The following is a 15,331-nucleotide window of genomic DNA, read 5'->3' as shown; positions in this document are numbered from 1 at the left end:
CGGGAACAGCTTGCGTACTGCGCGTAAGGACGTCACGTCTCTGAGCATGGTTGGTCCTGCGGATCCAGTTGGTCTCTGCGCAGACGTCCCTGTTTAAGGTGAGTCTTGCGGGTCCAACTGGGCTCTGCTGGGACCTACCTCTTCAACAATGATAACCAAATAAGTGAATATTAACCTAATCCTCTTAAGCGTTGCGTTTCTTAAACATGGTTTTCTTGATTGTAACCAGATGTATTTGAATTCGTTAGTTTTGCATAGACAATATAAATAGGTAGAGAATCAAGAGAGCGATATAAACAAGCTTCGTATATACAATATAAAGAAGTAGGGAATTGAGAGCGCGGTATAAACGTAGTAAAGAGAAAGAGAAACGATTGTATATTTATACATACAAAAAGGCCTAGGGCTGTAAACGAACCGAACTAACACGAACAAGGCCGTGTTCATGTTCGTTCGTTAAGAAAATAATGTGTTCACGAACGGCTCACGAACACTTACCGAACGAGATTTTACGTTTGTGTTCGTTCATTAAGGAAATTAATGTGTTCACGAACATAAATGAACACAAATAAAATCGTCAGAGCCTATAGATTGAGATCGATGTATTCATCAATGTGAATAATGAAAGCCTGTAAATGAATCGAATGAACACTAACAAGGGCATGCTCATGTTATTCATTTAACTTTAAAAGAACACGGACACTTAATCAAACAAATATTTATGTTCATGTTCGTTTGTTTAAAAATGGATATTTGTGTTCGTTTGTATAAAATTTAAACGAACATAATTGAACAAAGATAAACGAACACACATGAACAAATGTAAATGAACACAAACACACATAAACAAACTTAAATGAACACAAATTAACAAATATAAAACCTGTATTTAATTGATGAACGAAACATGTGTTCATGTTCGTTCATTTAATTAGATAAATGAACATAAACGAACTTCCCGCCAAACGATTCACGAATAGTTCACCGAGCGTCAGTTTGTTTACAGACCTAAAATGGCCTATAGCATATCAAGGTGCATAGGGAAATCCTATGTTCCTTCCTTAGTGTTTGAGGGTTCTAACATATTCTAAACAAAATTATTCACCTAGTGTATCAAAGTTAATGATATAGATACACATGTTTTAGTTCCCACGTTAATAAACTTAATATTTGTTTTGTATTTGATATATAATACTGTAATATCATATTGTTGATGCAAATAAAAGCTAAAATATGAAAACGAACATGTACACATTGATAACGGTACATTGGAGCATGGCGACAGCCTGTACTAGGCCAAGGCAATGCTTATCCAACCTAGCTAACTAGTTGTGTTCATCATCTAATTTGGTCGTGTGTGAAGAAGACAAAACTTGTTGAGTGTTCCTTCCGTACATATAATCGACCATCAATACCTTTGTGCGCTAAAACAAATAGTCTAAATATAGAAGGAGCTAGACGTTTGCCTTTATGGATGCTTCTGATTTTACAGTAAAAATCATCAAGGAAAAGTTTGAAAACAAACAGTTCCTTGGATATATGTTTTGGATATATGTTTACTAGTTATATATAGGGCTGAGCATGGTTCGGTTCGGTTCGGTTCGGTTCGGTTATTAGGCGAAACCCAAACCGAAACCGAAGTAATCGGTTATTTGAATATGCAAACCGTTTGGTTTTCGGTTTTCCGGTTTTCGGTTAATTTTGGTTTCGGTTCGGTTATTTTCGGTTTTTTTTCAATTATGTGTTAACATTGCAAAAAAAAAAAATAAAAAATGAAAATGCATATTTTAAGCTTGTTTAAGAACGTGTTATAATAACATAGTCCACATATTTATTGAATTTAAAAAACAAAAATAGGCACGTGTTACGTGGAATTATACAAATACAAAGTTGCTAAATAGAGTTTAAAAGTTAAAAAGCATTACAAGTTTAGTCCTCATCATCTTATTTATTTATCTTAAAAGCTTAGTTCCTTCCTCATCATCTTGATAATCTTTATCATCATCAATCGGTTCGGTTAGGTTTTTTTCGGTTTTTTAAAAATGGATAACCGAATCGATACCGAAATTTCGGTTTTTCAAAAAAAAAACAAAAAATTAACCGTCGATTAATGTTTCGATTCGATTTTTTCGGTGCGGTTTTTCGGTTAATTCGGTTTTCTGCTCACCCCTAGTTATATATATATATATATATATATATATATATATATATATATATATATATATATATATATATATATATATATAGGCTAAGTATAAAATGAAAACCCACTTGAATTGTGAAAACTCTAGAAACCCATTCTCAACCACATGTTTTTAATTAATGTTTAAATCTTGTTTTCAACAATTAAAGTGAATAAAAAATGTAAATATAAATATAATTTTTTCGCGGATTTTCACAACTCAAATGGGTTTTCATTCTAACCTTACCCTATATATATATATATATATATATATATATATATATATATAGGGTAGGGTTAAAATAAAAACCCACTTGAGTTGTGAAAACTCTAAAAACTCATTCTCAACCAAATGTTTTTAATTAAAGTTTAAATTATATGGTCCATAATTAAAGTGAATAAAAAATATAATTATTAATATAACGTTTTCTCTTTCCTGAAAACATATATAAAAATTAGTAAAAAATGTTAAAAAATAGCAAAACAAAATTCTTTTTTGTTTTCGATGCTTTGTATTAGATGTTAGTACAACATATATTACGTGTGTAAAAAAAGAAAAAGAAAAAAAGAAAAACGACGTTACATAGGGTTTTCACAACTCAAGTGAGTTTTCATTCTATACTTCCCCTCAATGTTGTAAAAGTAGGTTTACAAGGCCGAGTACTCCCTACAAGGTACGTCGCCGAGGGGAGTTTCTTTAACTCCGCCTAGTTACAAAGAATTGATCAAAGATGGTCAACCTCAGCCAGAATCACATTTAGTCGGTGGACTTGAACCGATTTTGACTTAAAAAATAAAACATAATTCTTATTTCTAAAATATTAAAGAACAAATATCATTTTTTAATTCATGATTAGTAATTCTTAGAATAATTTATTGTGTATTTCTTCTATTTTATATTGATATTTACATATTTTGTTATAAATATTAGTAAAATAATGATATTTAATATATATATAATATCCAAAAATTAATTTTCTTCATATTCACCATGTCCGTGTACTCTCCGAGTACTCCCCGAGTACTCCGAGTACACCCAACTCCCCAGTCGACCGCCTAGGGTCCGTCTAGCGACTTTTGCAACCTTGCTTCCTATATATATATATATATATATATATATATATATATATATAGGGGAGGGTTAATGTACAAATGAAATTAACGTGCTAAACATGAGAATCAAGTAGAGTAATTATGTAATTACATCATAGAATAATTACGTAATTACTCTATGATGTAATTACATAATTACTCTACCTGTATATATAATAACTCTACTTGATTCTCATGTTTAGCACGTAAATTTCATTTGTACGTTAACCCTCCCCTATATATATATAAATGGTTCAAATAAGAATAAGGAGTTTCCTAGGAATTATAAGAACCAATAATTTTTTGACATGTGGTATTACAAATTATGATGAAAGAACAATTTTAGGAAACTATCTCGGTTATAAAGGTGAAAGAGAAATTCTAGGAAACTATGTCGGTTTTTGGTAATTTTAAATCTCAACCATTGATTAACATGATCCAATGGCTATGATTTATTCCTAGTATTTCTAGGAAACTATTTCTTTTTACTATAACCCTCCCTATATATATATATATGAGAAGTATAGTTTAAAACCCCTCTTGAGTTGAGAAAACCCGTGAAAACCCTATGTAACATCGTTTTTAATTTTTTGTTACATGTAATATATGTTGTTACATTTAATATAAAACATCGAAAACATAAAAAAATGTTTTGCTATTTTTTTTATATTTTTTTAATAATTTTTATATTTGTTTTCAGAAGAGATAAAATGTAAATAAACTTTTATATTTTTTTTATTAACTTTAATTGTGAACCACAAGATTTAATCTTTAATTAAAAACATGTGGTTGAAAATGAGTTTTACAGTTTTCACAACTCATGTGGATTTTTATTCTAACCTAACCCTATATATAGGGGAAAGTGAATACGGTGCTATTAGCCGTATAAGCTTGTACGTCAAACCAATCAAAATTACGTAGTTTTTATTAAAAACCTTTATTTAATTCACGATCACTTCCATATTTACAAAAAATTCCATATCTTGACTTATGACTAGACCATCTTTTGTGGTTTTTGGAAGGTGAAACAAATTTGGCTATTGTGATTTCAACAAAGAAAAGTTTTTGGAGGTTTTTCAAGATGAAACTTCTATGTTTTTTACTGAATAAATTTGTTTCTCATTCATTTATAATTGAAGTATTATGTATGGCATTATTGACAGTAATACGGAACTTATAAATTGAATAGAAAAAATAAAACAAAATAATCCAAGAAATGAAGTCACTAATGTACAATTTTAAGGAGTGAAAAGTTTTGCAGATTTCAATATGTGGTTTTTGTGATTTTATTGTATAAATCCGTTTTTCAATGCATTAATTAAAATTCAAAAAAATAATAAAATAATCCAAAATCGGCAAGCCAATTGCGCGCATGAGCTGATCCAAACGGTTGAAAACTAAGTTATATTTGTGGTAGGAATTGGGGAAAACTTAAGGGGGAAAAATGATTTGAATATTCAAGATTACTATATAAAAGGGGAAGGTATTTTAGTTAAATAAGGAGGTTTTAATCAAAACTACGTAGTTTTGATTGTTTTGACGCGCAAGCTTAAACGCCCAACAGCACCGTATTCACTTTACCCCTATATATATAGGGGATGGTTCAAATAAAAACCCCATAGTTTTATGAAAACTTTGAAAACTCATATTGACCACTCACAAAATTTTATTTTCTTATTTTTATTGTTTTCTATAAGGGTGCTTAGGTAATTATGTATTCTACTAATTATGAAATTTATTTCTCTTTTAAATTTTACTCCCACTTTCTTTTCTTAAAAATATGGTTTTTTACATCTAAATCAGTCCAATTTAATCCCTGCTAAACTATATCACATGATTCTTTTATTTCTGTCTGTACAACTAATTATGTACTTGATTTCTCAACATACAAAATAGTTAATTACAACACATAATTCATTTGTTATAGATTAGGCTGGTTATAGTTTTCATCGGCTCTCAATTTCCATGTTTTATATAATTTAGATGTAAACTTTGTGTGTATAACTATCGTTAATAAGCTGAATATTAAAACATATATGTAGCATCAGCATACATCACACCTAGCATTAACACAAATGTATTTGAATTAACACGAAACACATGTGTTCCTTGAAAATGTAAACAAATCATACTGTAACAGATACATAATCCATTCACAATGTAAACATGTGAATGATACCATCTAACCAAAAATATAAAACATAAAAATCTGTATATATCATTTAATATCAAATTCTTTCTATATCTTCCTGTCATTCTCAAGGTCAACCATTTTTCTAATAACATTCTCCCTTTATTTTTTTATTTTATTTTTTTGCTTCAGACAATAGCATTCTATCAACAAACTGCTTTCTTGGTATATTGATTTTGGTCTTCCATTTGTTTGCGCCTGTTCAAAATCCAGAGTCCCACTTTTTGTATGATTAATCCCTCATGAAAATCTCCATTTGTCTCTTACTTAATGAAGAATGAACTACTCTGTAAAGATGTATATCTAACTAACATGAACAAACAATGATACACAAACGTAAGCTACATTCAGTACACTAACTTGTTGAACTGAATGAAGTATCTTTCAAGTCCCAAATCCTGTTGAGTCTGATCGATGTTGTGTTAAGTTTACTCATGTTATTCAAGTAACGAGTATGCACCCATCATATCTAGCTAGTTTAGTACATGTACACATGTAATCAGCTCTATAACCAAGTATACATATGTGTAAGCATCATCCATAATGCATATAACTAATACAGCAAATACTTTAAAAACCATACATCAGTTAAACTTACATATCCCTACCACAGCTAAATAATAAAAATATAGTCTACCACCAGAGTAGATATATCATATATTTATATGCATGTAATATTTGTAATAACAAATCTGTATCAATACAAGCATGATCACTTGCACATATGTAACACATAGTTTAATAGGTTCGAATACTAAATACATATATGTATATAACTAACAACATCAATTGCTATCAATAGAAAAACGAAGTTTGACAACCCTATATCAATACAAACCTTATCTGTAAGGCCCCCTACCCAGGTGTCCTACTTTCTTGCTAGTTGGATTTACTCATTCACATAATTCGTAAAATCAGAGTTAATTAAAACATTTCGCGGAAATAAAAGTCATTCATTTATTCATAACATAACCATCTTGTCTTAAACATCATAACATAAATCCATAAAACATAAAACATAAAACATTAAACGACACGGTGTCTTCTTCATAGCGATGCCAGTCTTCCTCTTATTGCCACGTGTCCTCATCAAGCAACTTGTCTCATTCTACTTGCCTGCGTGCATACTAAAAGTCAGCTACGCTGAGTGAGTTCTAGTTAATTAACGTACATTACATCCACTTACTTACCAATACCGTCCGAAGATACGTATTGATACTTACTCATTCGTCTATCATTCAATCATACATACGTACATACATACATACATTCATACTTTCATACTAACAACATACCTCGGATACTATAAAGATCCGGTCCTCACTTACCTTGGATATTATAAGGGTCCAGTGCCCTACATACCTCGGAATTATAAGGATCCGGTGTCCTTCATACCTTAGATCTCCTCAGAGTCCAGTCCCTACTTACCTTGGATATTATAAGGGTCCAGTGCCCTACATACCTCGGTTATTATTAGGGCCCGGTGCCCTCTAACATACCATACCATTCTACCTTCATTACATTTCCTTTCTATTTCCTTCAATCATAACTAATATAACATCACATGCATACTAGTTAAACAATCCATATCATTCACATTCATACGCAAACATATACCTAATATACACTTACCATTTAAGTTAAGTGTATAAATCTAAACACATCGTAGTATGCACACAGCTCCGAAAACATAACACATAAAATGGGCTAGAACTCACCTGGATCCTGTTACGTTCACCGTTTATAGTAATGCCCTTCCTGAGTTGTGCGCAGCTAACTGTTTAACACATATATTCATTAATTAACCACATACTAACATAATTAATTAGATTCGTATTTATTAGTCTAGCGTACTTGATAGGCTAGGCTCGTTTGTTTGGGCTAACAAATCTAACGAAATAACTTTATTTAACGACGGTCTTTATTTTGCGTTCATATCCTCTCATTATATATATATATATATATATATATATATATATATATATGTACCTTTCTTTTAATTATATATAAATATACAAATATATTCCTTTTCTTTAATTGATTATTTATCTTAAAATGTATCGGGTTATACGGAGATAATGAAGTTGGTTGGTTTGGTTTATTTTGTTGGATTATCTTGGATTAACTAGGAATGGCCCAGTTCACATCGCATGAACCCCTCAGTTCGCTTCGCTTGGACTCGTTTTGCTTGGACTCGGTTCGCTTCGCTTGGATTCAGTTCGTTTCGCTTGGACTTGCTTCGCTTGAACTTTTTCGCTTCGCATGAGCTGGTTCGCTTCGCATGAACTTTTTCGCTTCGGATGAGCTGGTTCGCTTCGCATGAACTTTTTCGCATGACCCATTTCGCATAAACAAAAGTATTTCGTGCGAGATCCAGGATTCAATCTGTGACCTCTCGCTTCCCATATTGTGTCTCAACCACTCCACCAACTTGATCTTGTGTTTAATGTTTATCTTCCCAACCTTTTATACACACATTAGCTGCTCATCATGAGCTCCTTTTCCTTTCCTTTTCCCTTTTTATTTTCTTTCTCTTTTCCTTTCTTTTTCCTTCTTCTTTCTTCTTTGTTTACGAGAATTATTATTATTATTATTATTATTATTATTATTATTATTATTATTACTTTTATTAATTTATTTCGATTAATATTAACAACTAAAATATAAACTTGGTTAGATTCAAGCTTCAAATATTATATTCTAGGCTTGCAAAGAGCCAAACTCGTGTTAGATCTACAAGTCATGAACGAGCCGAACTTAACTAACGAGTTAAACGAATCCGACCCTCAAAGTTCACAATTTTACGTCAAGTTTATATTTTTATTAACCTTTAGGCCCCGATCTATGGTTCTACCAATTTTCATGGAGAACCGACACCAAATGAACCACCTTTACACTACAAACGTACCTCTAGCGAAACTCGTTTTAGAGCTTAAATCTTGACACGAGCTAGATCTTGATTCTTCTTGTTGTTTGGATGCGGAAATCACTAAAACAACTTGGATCTCGTTCTCGGGTTTCAAGGTAGGGAGAGTGTGTTGGTAAAAATGGAAAGGTATGGAATTATGAGATCTAGGGTTTTAGGGAAGGTTTAAGGGGTACTTATACCCTTAGCTCATGGACCTTAGGCCCATTAATCCACTAAGTCCATGTTATATTTTTAAGTCCATATCCATTTAAGCCTACCATCTCTCATTTTAATTTTTGACTTATTATTATTATTATACGACGATTAAATAACAAACTTTATTTAAATATTACTTTATTTCTTATTTCTAAAAGTCGGCCGTTACATTATCAGTTTATTGTGTTTTTACGTGTACCAAACTTGTTTGGTGGTTGAACGTGTTTGTGTTTTTATTATGTCATGCTTTTATGGTTGATATGTCTTTCTATGATGCGAACCGGTATTCTAATATCTTGCATATACACACCTATTTAAACCAGTTAATCATCTTAACAGTAACTTCTGGTTATTTATTTAGCACAACAACATCATCGAACAACAAGATACATATATGCAAATGAATTTCTAGTAAATGCTACATATATATGTAAAGTGATCTAAAATAATTAAATTGGTATGCATGTGTATGTTGTTTACTACTACTATGGCGTTAGATCCATTAGTTCTTCAATCACGTCCAAATAGCTCCTTAATAACAAACATTTGTGTAATAAACTTCCACCTAACCATGCCACTATCACATATGTCCCAAATTAATTATCCAACTGTTAGAATATAAACAACATATATGTATCGACAAAATATCATAAGAAACAAGCATCCAAAACATATATGCACTGAAAGTATCCAATAAACACAGCCAGTAATCAAAAGCATATGTGTATGCATTTGTATTAGTAAAAAAAAAATCCGGGCTAAATATATAGAAGAAATAAAACTCCAAAATTATTTTTCATACCATTATTGTGTATGCATCATTCACAATTAAACAACCCCCCTTCATATATGAAATGATAATATACATTAAACCCAACCGAACATAAAAAACACATGTGTATATATTCTTCACAATAACCCTTCAATATTTCTTTCAAAATTATGATAACATACATAATAATGAAAAAAGGTACAAATGCGATGATCATTCACTATGATCGGTATTTAGCATTCAACTATATTATATCGGCAAACGTACCATATGTTAAAGGTCATCGACATGCATCTGGTAATCAATTGATTCTTACCTGAACACAAATATGAAAATCGCACCTTCAAGAGCTCCGATTTCAACGTTCGTCTTGACCCCCTCTTCCAATTTGTGCGATTAGGGACTAGGATTTTCTTTATTGGAGCTTTAGTATTAGTATAGGAGGTATAATTATACACAGGGGCGGATTTATATAGTAGATGGGTGGTTCCGCGGAACCACCCGAGTTTCGAAATAATAGTGTATTTATATATAGAAAATATCATAGGAACCATCTTATAAATTAGGAATGAACCACCTTATTAATAATTCAAGCTCTTGTCCAACCGGTAGTTTGTTGGTTTTGTAACCTGATGGTCACGGGTTCAACTCCGTGTTATGGTGGTTTTTTTGAATTTTTTTTTTGTGCTAACTCAGCTTTATTATTAATTAGGGTTTTATAATAAACTAATAGAAGACAAAAACGACTGTATCTCCTTTACAAACTCAAGTTGCAGGCTGCCTATCTCCTTTTCAATTAACAATTAGGGTTTTATAAACGGATCACCCTCCTTCTCCGACCACCACCGCAACGCCGCTGCCCGCTACTTTTCCGAGCCTTCTGACCGACCACACTGCCACACACCTCCGCCCTTCTACTCTTCCTTGAAGCTCGATTTCTCGAATCCTCCCACTTTGAAGGTAAGTTTACATTCATTTGTTATATGTTAATTGTTCTTGACTTCTTGTTAATTGTTCTTGATTGCTAATTACCTAATTGTTAAGTTATTTGTTAAATTTAGTTTAAATTTGTTAGTTTGTTAGTTTCTTAGTTTATCGTATGTATATTATGTAATGAACTTTTGCTCGAACCATCGAACCGACCCGAACCTCAAACCGACTCAGATTTTTTATGCCCGACTCTATGATATCGAAGCATCTAAAAGTAGTGCACAATTATTCTTGACTTCTTGTTAATTGTTCTTGATTGCTAATTACCTAATTGTTAAGTTATTTGTTAAATTTAGTTTTAATTTGTTAGTTTCTTAGTTTCTTAGTTTATCGTATGTATATTATGTAATGAACTTTTGCTCGAACCATCGAACCGACCCGAACCTCAAACCGACTCAGATTTTTTATGCCCGACTCTATGATATCGAAACATCTAAAAGTAGTGCACCACCTGAAAAAAAATCCTGGATCCGCCACTGATTATACAAAGATATTAGTGGGATTTGGTTGACGCCATCTAATCAGTTTCCAACCCAACAAAAAGGTTTCTACCTAAAACACCCCTAATGGAAAAGAAGCCAGGCCTGAGTTTTTAATTAATTACAATCCTGCCATTAATACTAATTGGCCATTGATTAACTTAGATTGATGGCTATTATTCATTTAATTAGTTTTCAAGAAAACTATGGTTCTTAATGAAACATTCCCCTATATATATATATATATATATAGAGGGTTAGGTTATAATAGGAAGTATAATTTTTGTAGGAAGAATAAGAAGTAATTTTGTCCATTGATTTTGAGCATGAAGGGTTGAGATTAGTTTAGGGGGGAAATCAAGTGTGAAAGAAGGGGGAGGGCATAAAAGAAATAACACATTTATTGATTTTCCCTCTCCACATGCAAGGCACAAACCAAATTCCTCCATCATTTTAAAACGTCCATAACTTTTTTTTACGACGTTTTTATTGATAAACAAATTCACCATAATAACGAGTGTCTTTGTATTTTTTATATGAGTGCCATATTGTAATATAAAAATTAAAAAAAATTAGTGGGTTTTTTACAAATTGTGTTTTACCAAATTGTGTTTTACAAAATTGTGTTATACAACAGTATTTTTCATTGTGTTTTTTTCATGGTATTTTTACATTGTGTCATACAATTGTGTTTTTATTATTGTGTTTTTTTTTCATAGTGTTTTTTCCATTGTGTTTTTGACATTTGTGTTTTTCATAGTGTTTTCCATTGTGTTTTTTCGTACTTTTCCGGCGAAGTGGTGGCGGTGGGCGGTGGGCGGTGGGGTGGTGGTGGTTGTAGGATATAAGTGAAGATGTAAGTGGGTTTTATGTAAGTGAGTTTTTGAAATGAATGTAAGTGGGCTTTGAGATTAAAGTAAGTGGGTTTTGATATTTAAGTGTTGACTAAAATACACTCCTTCCTAGTCTTCTTATGAAAATCAAACTTCTTATTTGAACCTAACCCTATATATATATATATATATAGGCTAAGAATGTGTTACAACATCTAACTATACTATTAAAGCAAGATGAATCCACATGTCACTATTATAGAGTGTCCACATTGGATTACACATATGTAATTTCCTTAAATACATTTTCCACGTAAGTAACATTTAAGTAACATTCATTAAAATGTATAACAATTCATTAAATGCATAAAATCTTTTATCCATTATTTTTCTTTTAATTACCATTCTAAAATTATATTAACTTATTCATATAAATTTAGAAAGACTAATCTTTAACCTTTTACAATTCAATATAAACTTCTTCATTAATTTTATTTTATAATTATTTAAATTAACAACAAATTTTCGACTATATAAATTAATACAATGGTTAAAATCTTAGAAAATTATTAAATGGTGAAAATTATGGACAAATCTTTTAATTTTTTTTATCTACATGTATTTCAATTTTAATACCTTTAAGTTATAATTTGATTTAAATGAATATAAAATAAATCTAATAAATAAAACCTATTGTATGAAATAACTAAATTTATGTATTCTCAACAATTAATTTTATTGTTATTATAATTTCCACCCGTGTAAAACACAGGATCTAACATAGTATTAAATGTTACAACATATATTACATGTGTAATCTTGAAGCTAAGAATGATTTTCTTTTATAATAATATATAAAATCTACAAAACACAAGGCTTAAAATCTTGGAAGAATTATGTGGTTCACAACTGGTCATACGACATCTTTCATCTTTCTTATTTTGGTCTGCATTCAAAGAACTATCAATGGAGTTCAATCCCTCAGTACTATCAACAATCCCAACCAACACTTATTTTTATGTTATTGTACTAGCCTTCCTACTTTACATCTTCAACAGAAAGAGGGCAAAGAGAGGGAACAACAGACAAACCCCTCAAGCAAAGGGTGCATGGCCTATAATTGGACACCTACACCTTCTTGGTGGATCTGAGCTAACTCACAAGATACTCGGTGACATGGCCGATAAACACGGTCCTATTTTCACCATCAAGCTTGGAGTTCACCAAGTTTTGGTGGTGAGTAATGGGGACATGGCTAAGGATTGCTTTACTACAAGCGACAAGGCCTTTGCTAGTCGACCCAAATCAGCTGCAGCAGAACTCATGTCCTACGACTATGCCATGTTCGGCTTGGCTCCGTATGGAGATTACTGGCGAAAAATGCGCAAGATAATCATGCTTGAGGTTCTTTCTCAACAACGAGTTGAGTTGCTTGGACATGTTCGAGTTTCAGAACTTAGAGCGTCCATTAAGGATATATATGAAGCTTGGGAAAACAACAAAAAGTGTGAACATCTAGATATGGTGAAGGTGGATATGAGCCAATGGTTTGGGAACTTTGTGTTAAACATTTTGGTTAGGATTAATACGGGAAAGAGGTTTTCTCACAACGATGAAGAAGGGGTTCGATTTCAAATGGTGGTAAAGAAACATTTTGAGTTATTAGGCGCATTTGTGGCATCTGATTTTATCCCTTATCTCAAGTGGATGGATGTAGGCGGATACAAGAAAGCAATGAAGCAGACAGGTAAAGAGTTGGACATCTTTTTTGACGAATGGTTAAAGGAGCGTAGAATAGAGCTGGGTTCAGCTCAGAAACTTGAAGGCAACCAAGTGTTCATAGATGTGCTCATTAACATTCTTCAAGGTGCTTCGGAAGACGAATTCCCCGGTCTTGATCATGATACAATTATAAAATCCACATGTGAAGTAAGTGTGCATAAAATTCTAGCTTTACACTAAATTATTAATTGCGCTAACAAAAAGAAAAATTATTTTGTAAATTTTATGTTTATTACATGCATGATGGGTAGCTAGGTTAGCACATAAAAGAGCCATCAAACTAGTTTGTTGATATATGCTTTAATTTTGAATCGTTGTACTACACATGAATAAATTTTATTACGTATACACTTGTAGGTTATGTCCAAATATAAATATTGAATAATCAAATTACTAATTTGTCAATTTGCTTATTTATTTAATAATAATAGTAGTAATAATAATAATAATAATTATTATTATTATTATTATTACAACTAACAAAACTTAGGTTATACAATCTAATACTAGTTAAATATAATACTTAATTAAAAAAAACTTAGTTTATACAATCTAATACTAAGTAAATATAATACTTAGTACTAAATCAATATTAAATCTAAAATAAAATTTCCATTGTTATCTGCATATATTTCAACATGTTGCTATGTTGGTAGCCTAAAAGGCACTAATACATTCAATAAATGCAGCAAATGCTAACGGCTGGTTTGGACACAACAACTCTGACATTAACATGGGCTTTATCGTTGCTGCTGAACAACCCAAAAGCATTAGAAATTGCCAAACATGAAATTGATGAACATGTTGGAAAGGACAGGCCAGTGGCTGAGTCAGACTTGAAAAACTTGGTTTACCTGGATTCCATCATCAAAGAAACATTACGTTTATACCCACCTGCACCTCTTTCAGTTCCTCACGAATCCATTGAGGATTGTATTGTGGGTGGCTACAACATCCCAAAAGGCACGCGCTTGCTTGTAAATCTTCGAAAACTGCATCGTGATCCTAAGGTATGGTCAGATCCCAATGAATTTCAGCCAGAAAGATTCTTAAACGATAAAAAGGATATTGATATCAAAGGAAAACATTTTGAATTGCTTCCTTTTGGAAGTGGTAGAAGAATGTGCCCTGCTGTTTCATTCGCCCTACCGGGTATGCGGTTAACATTAGCAAGTTTGATACAACAGTTCACGCTCAAAAAGCCATCAAACGAACCTATTGATATGAGCGAAAGCCCAGGGTTGACTAGCACCAAAGCAACATCCCTTGAGGTCCTCCTTGCCCCTCGTTTATCCTATGATTGATATGTGAAAGGGACCCAAGTTGGACACAAAAATGTGTGTTATGCTTTGAGAATGGGTCAGGTACCTACTATGTTGTATTAATATGTAATGAAGTAACACATGTGATGCATTTGGTGGTATATCTTCCGTATGAAATGTAAAATTAAAAAGGCCGACTTAGATCTCTTGTGTATAAACAAAAAAATAAAAATAGTTTTTTTAAATTTTCATTGCGAAGTCGCTTTTAAATCCAAATAATAAAGGTGTTAGTTTTTGAAGCATTTATATATACACAATAAAAAGTTGATCTCAAGAAAAAAAAAATGTACCGTTAATATATCACAAAACAATCAAGCTGTATATTTATACCATAAATTTAAGTTACACAATGATCACAGGAACATTTTACGATAGGATGAGATGGTTACTCTAGAACATAACTAACTCATACAAATCAAGACCATAAGTCAACCAAAAGGAGATGAAAATTATTAAGCTTTGACAGATGAAATATTTAATACTTATAACTATAGGAGAGGGATCAAATACAAATAAAAAATTTGTACTAAACATACAAACCGAACAAAACCATCACACCACATC

The 15,331-nt window shown here is 31.8% G+C and overlaps 1 protein-coding gene across 1 annotated transcript; it reads left to right on the top strand.

The window, feature by feature from the left end:
* Nucleotides 1-12,629: 12,629 nt before the first annotated feature.
* On the top strand, nt 12,630-14,749 carry LOC143615839 (demethylepipodophyllotoxin synthase-like). The gene is made up of 2 exons (XM_077088857.1): nt 12,630-13,592; nt 14,135-14,749. The coding sequence occupies exons 1-2, from the start codon at nt 12,630-12,632 to the stop codon at nt 14,747-14,749; spliced, it is 1,578 nt and encodes a 525-aa protein (XP_076944972.1).
* The last annotated feature ends 582 nt before the right edge of the window (nt 14,750-15,331 follow it).

This window comes from Bidens hawaiensis, unplaced genomic scaffold (genome assembly GCF_021521415.1).
Source record: "Bidens hawaiensis isolate Kalapana, Puna unplaced genomic scaffold, B.hawaiensis_p1.1 tig00002306_1, whole genome shotgun sequence".
In the NCBI taxonomy this organism is placed as follows: domain Eukaryota; kingdom Viridiplantae; phylum Streptophyta; class Magnoliopsida; order Asterales; family Asteraceae; genus Bidens; species Bidens hawaiensis.
This window is presented reverse-complemented; position numbering and strand designations above follow the sequence as displayed.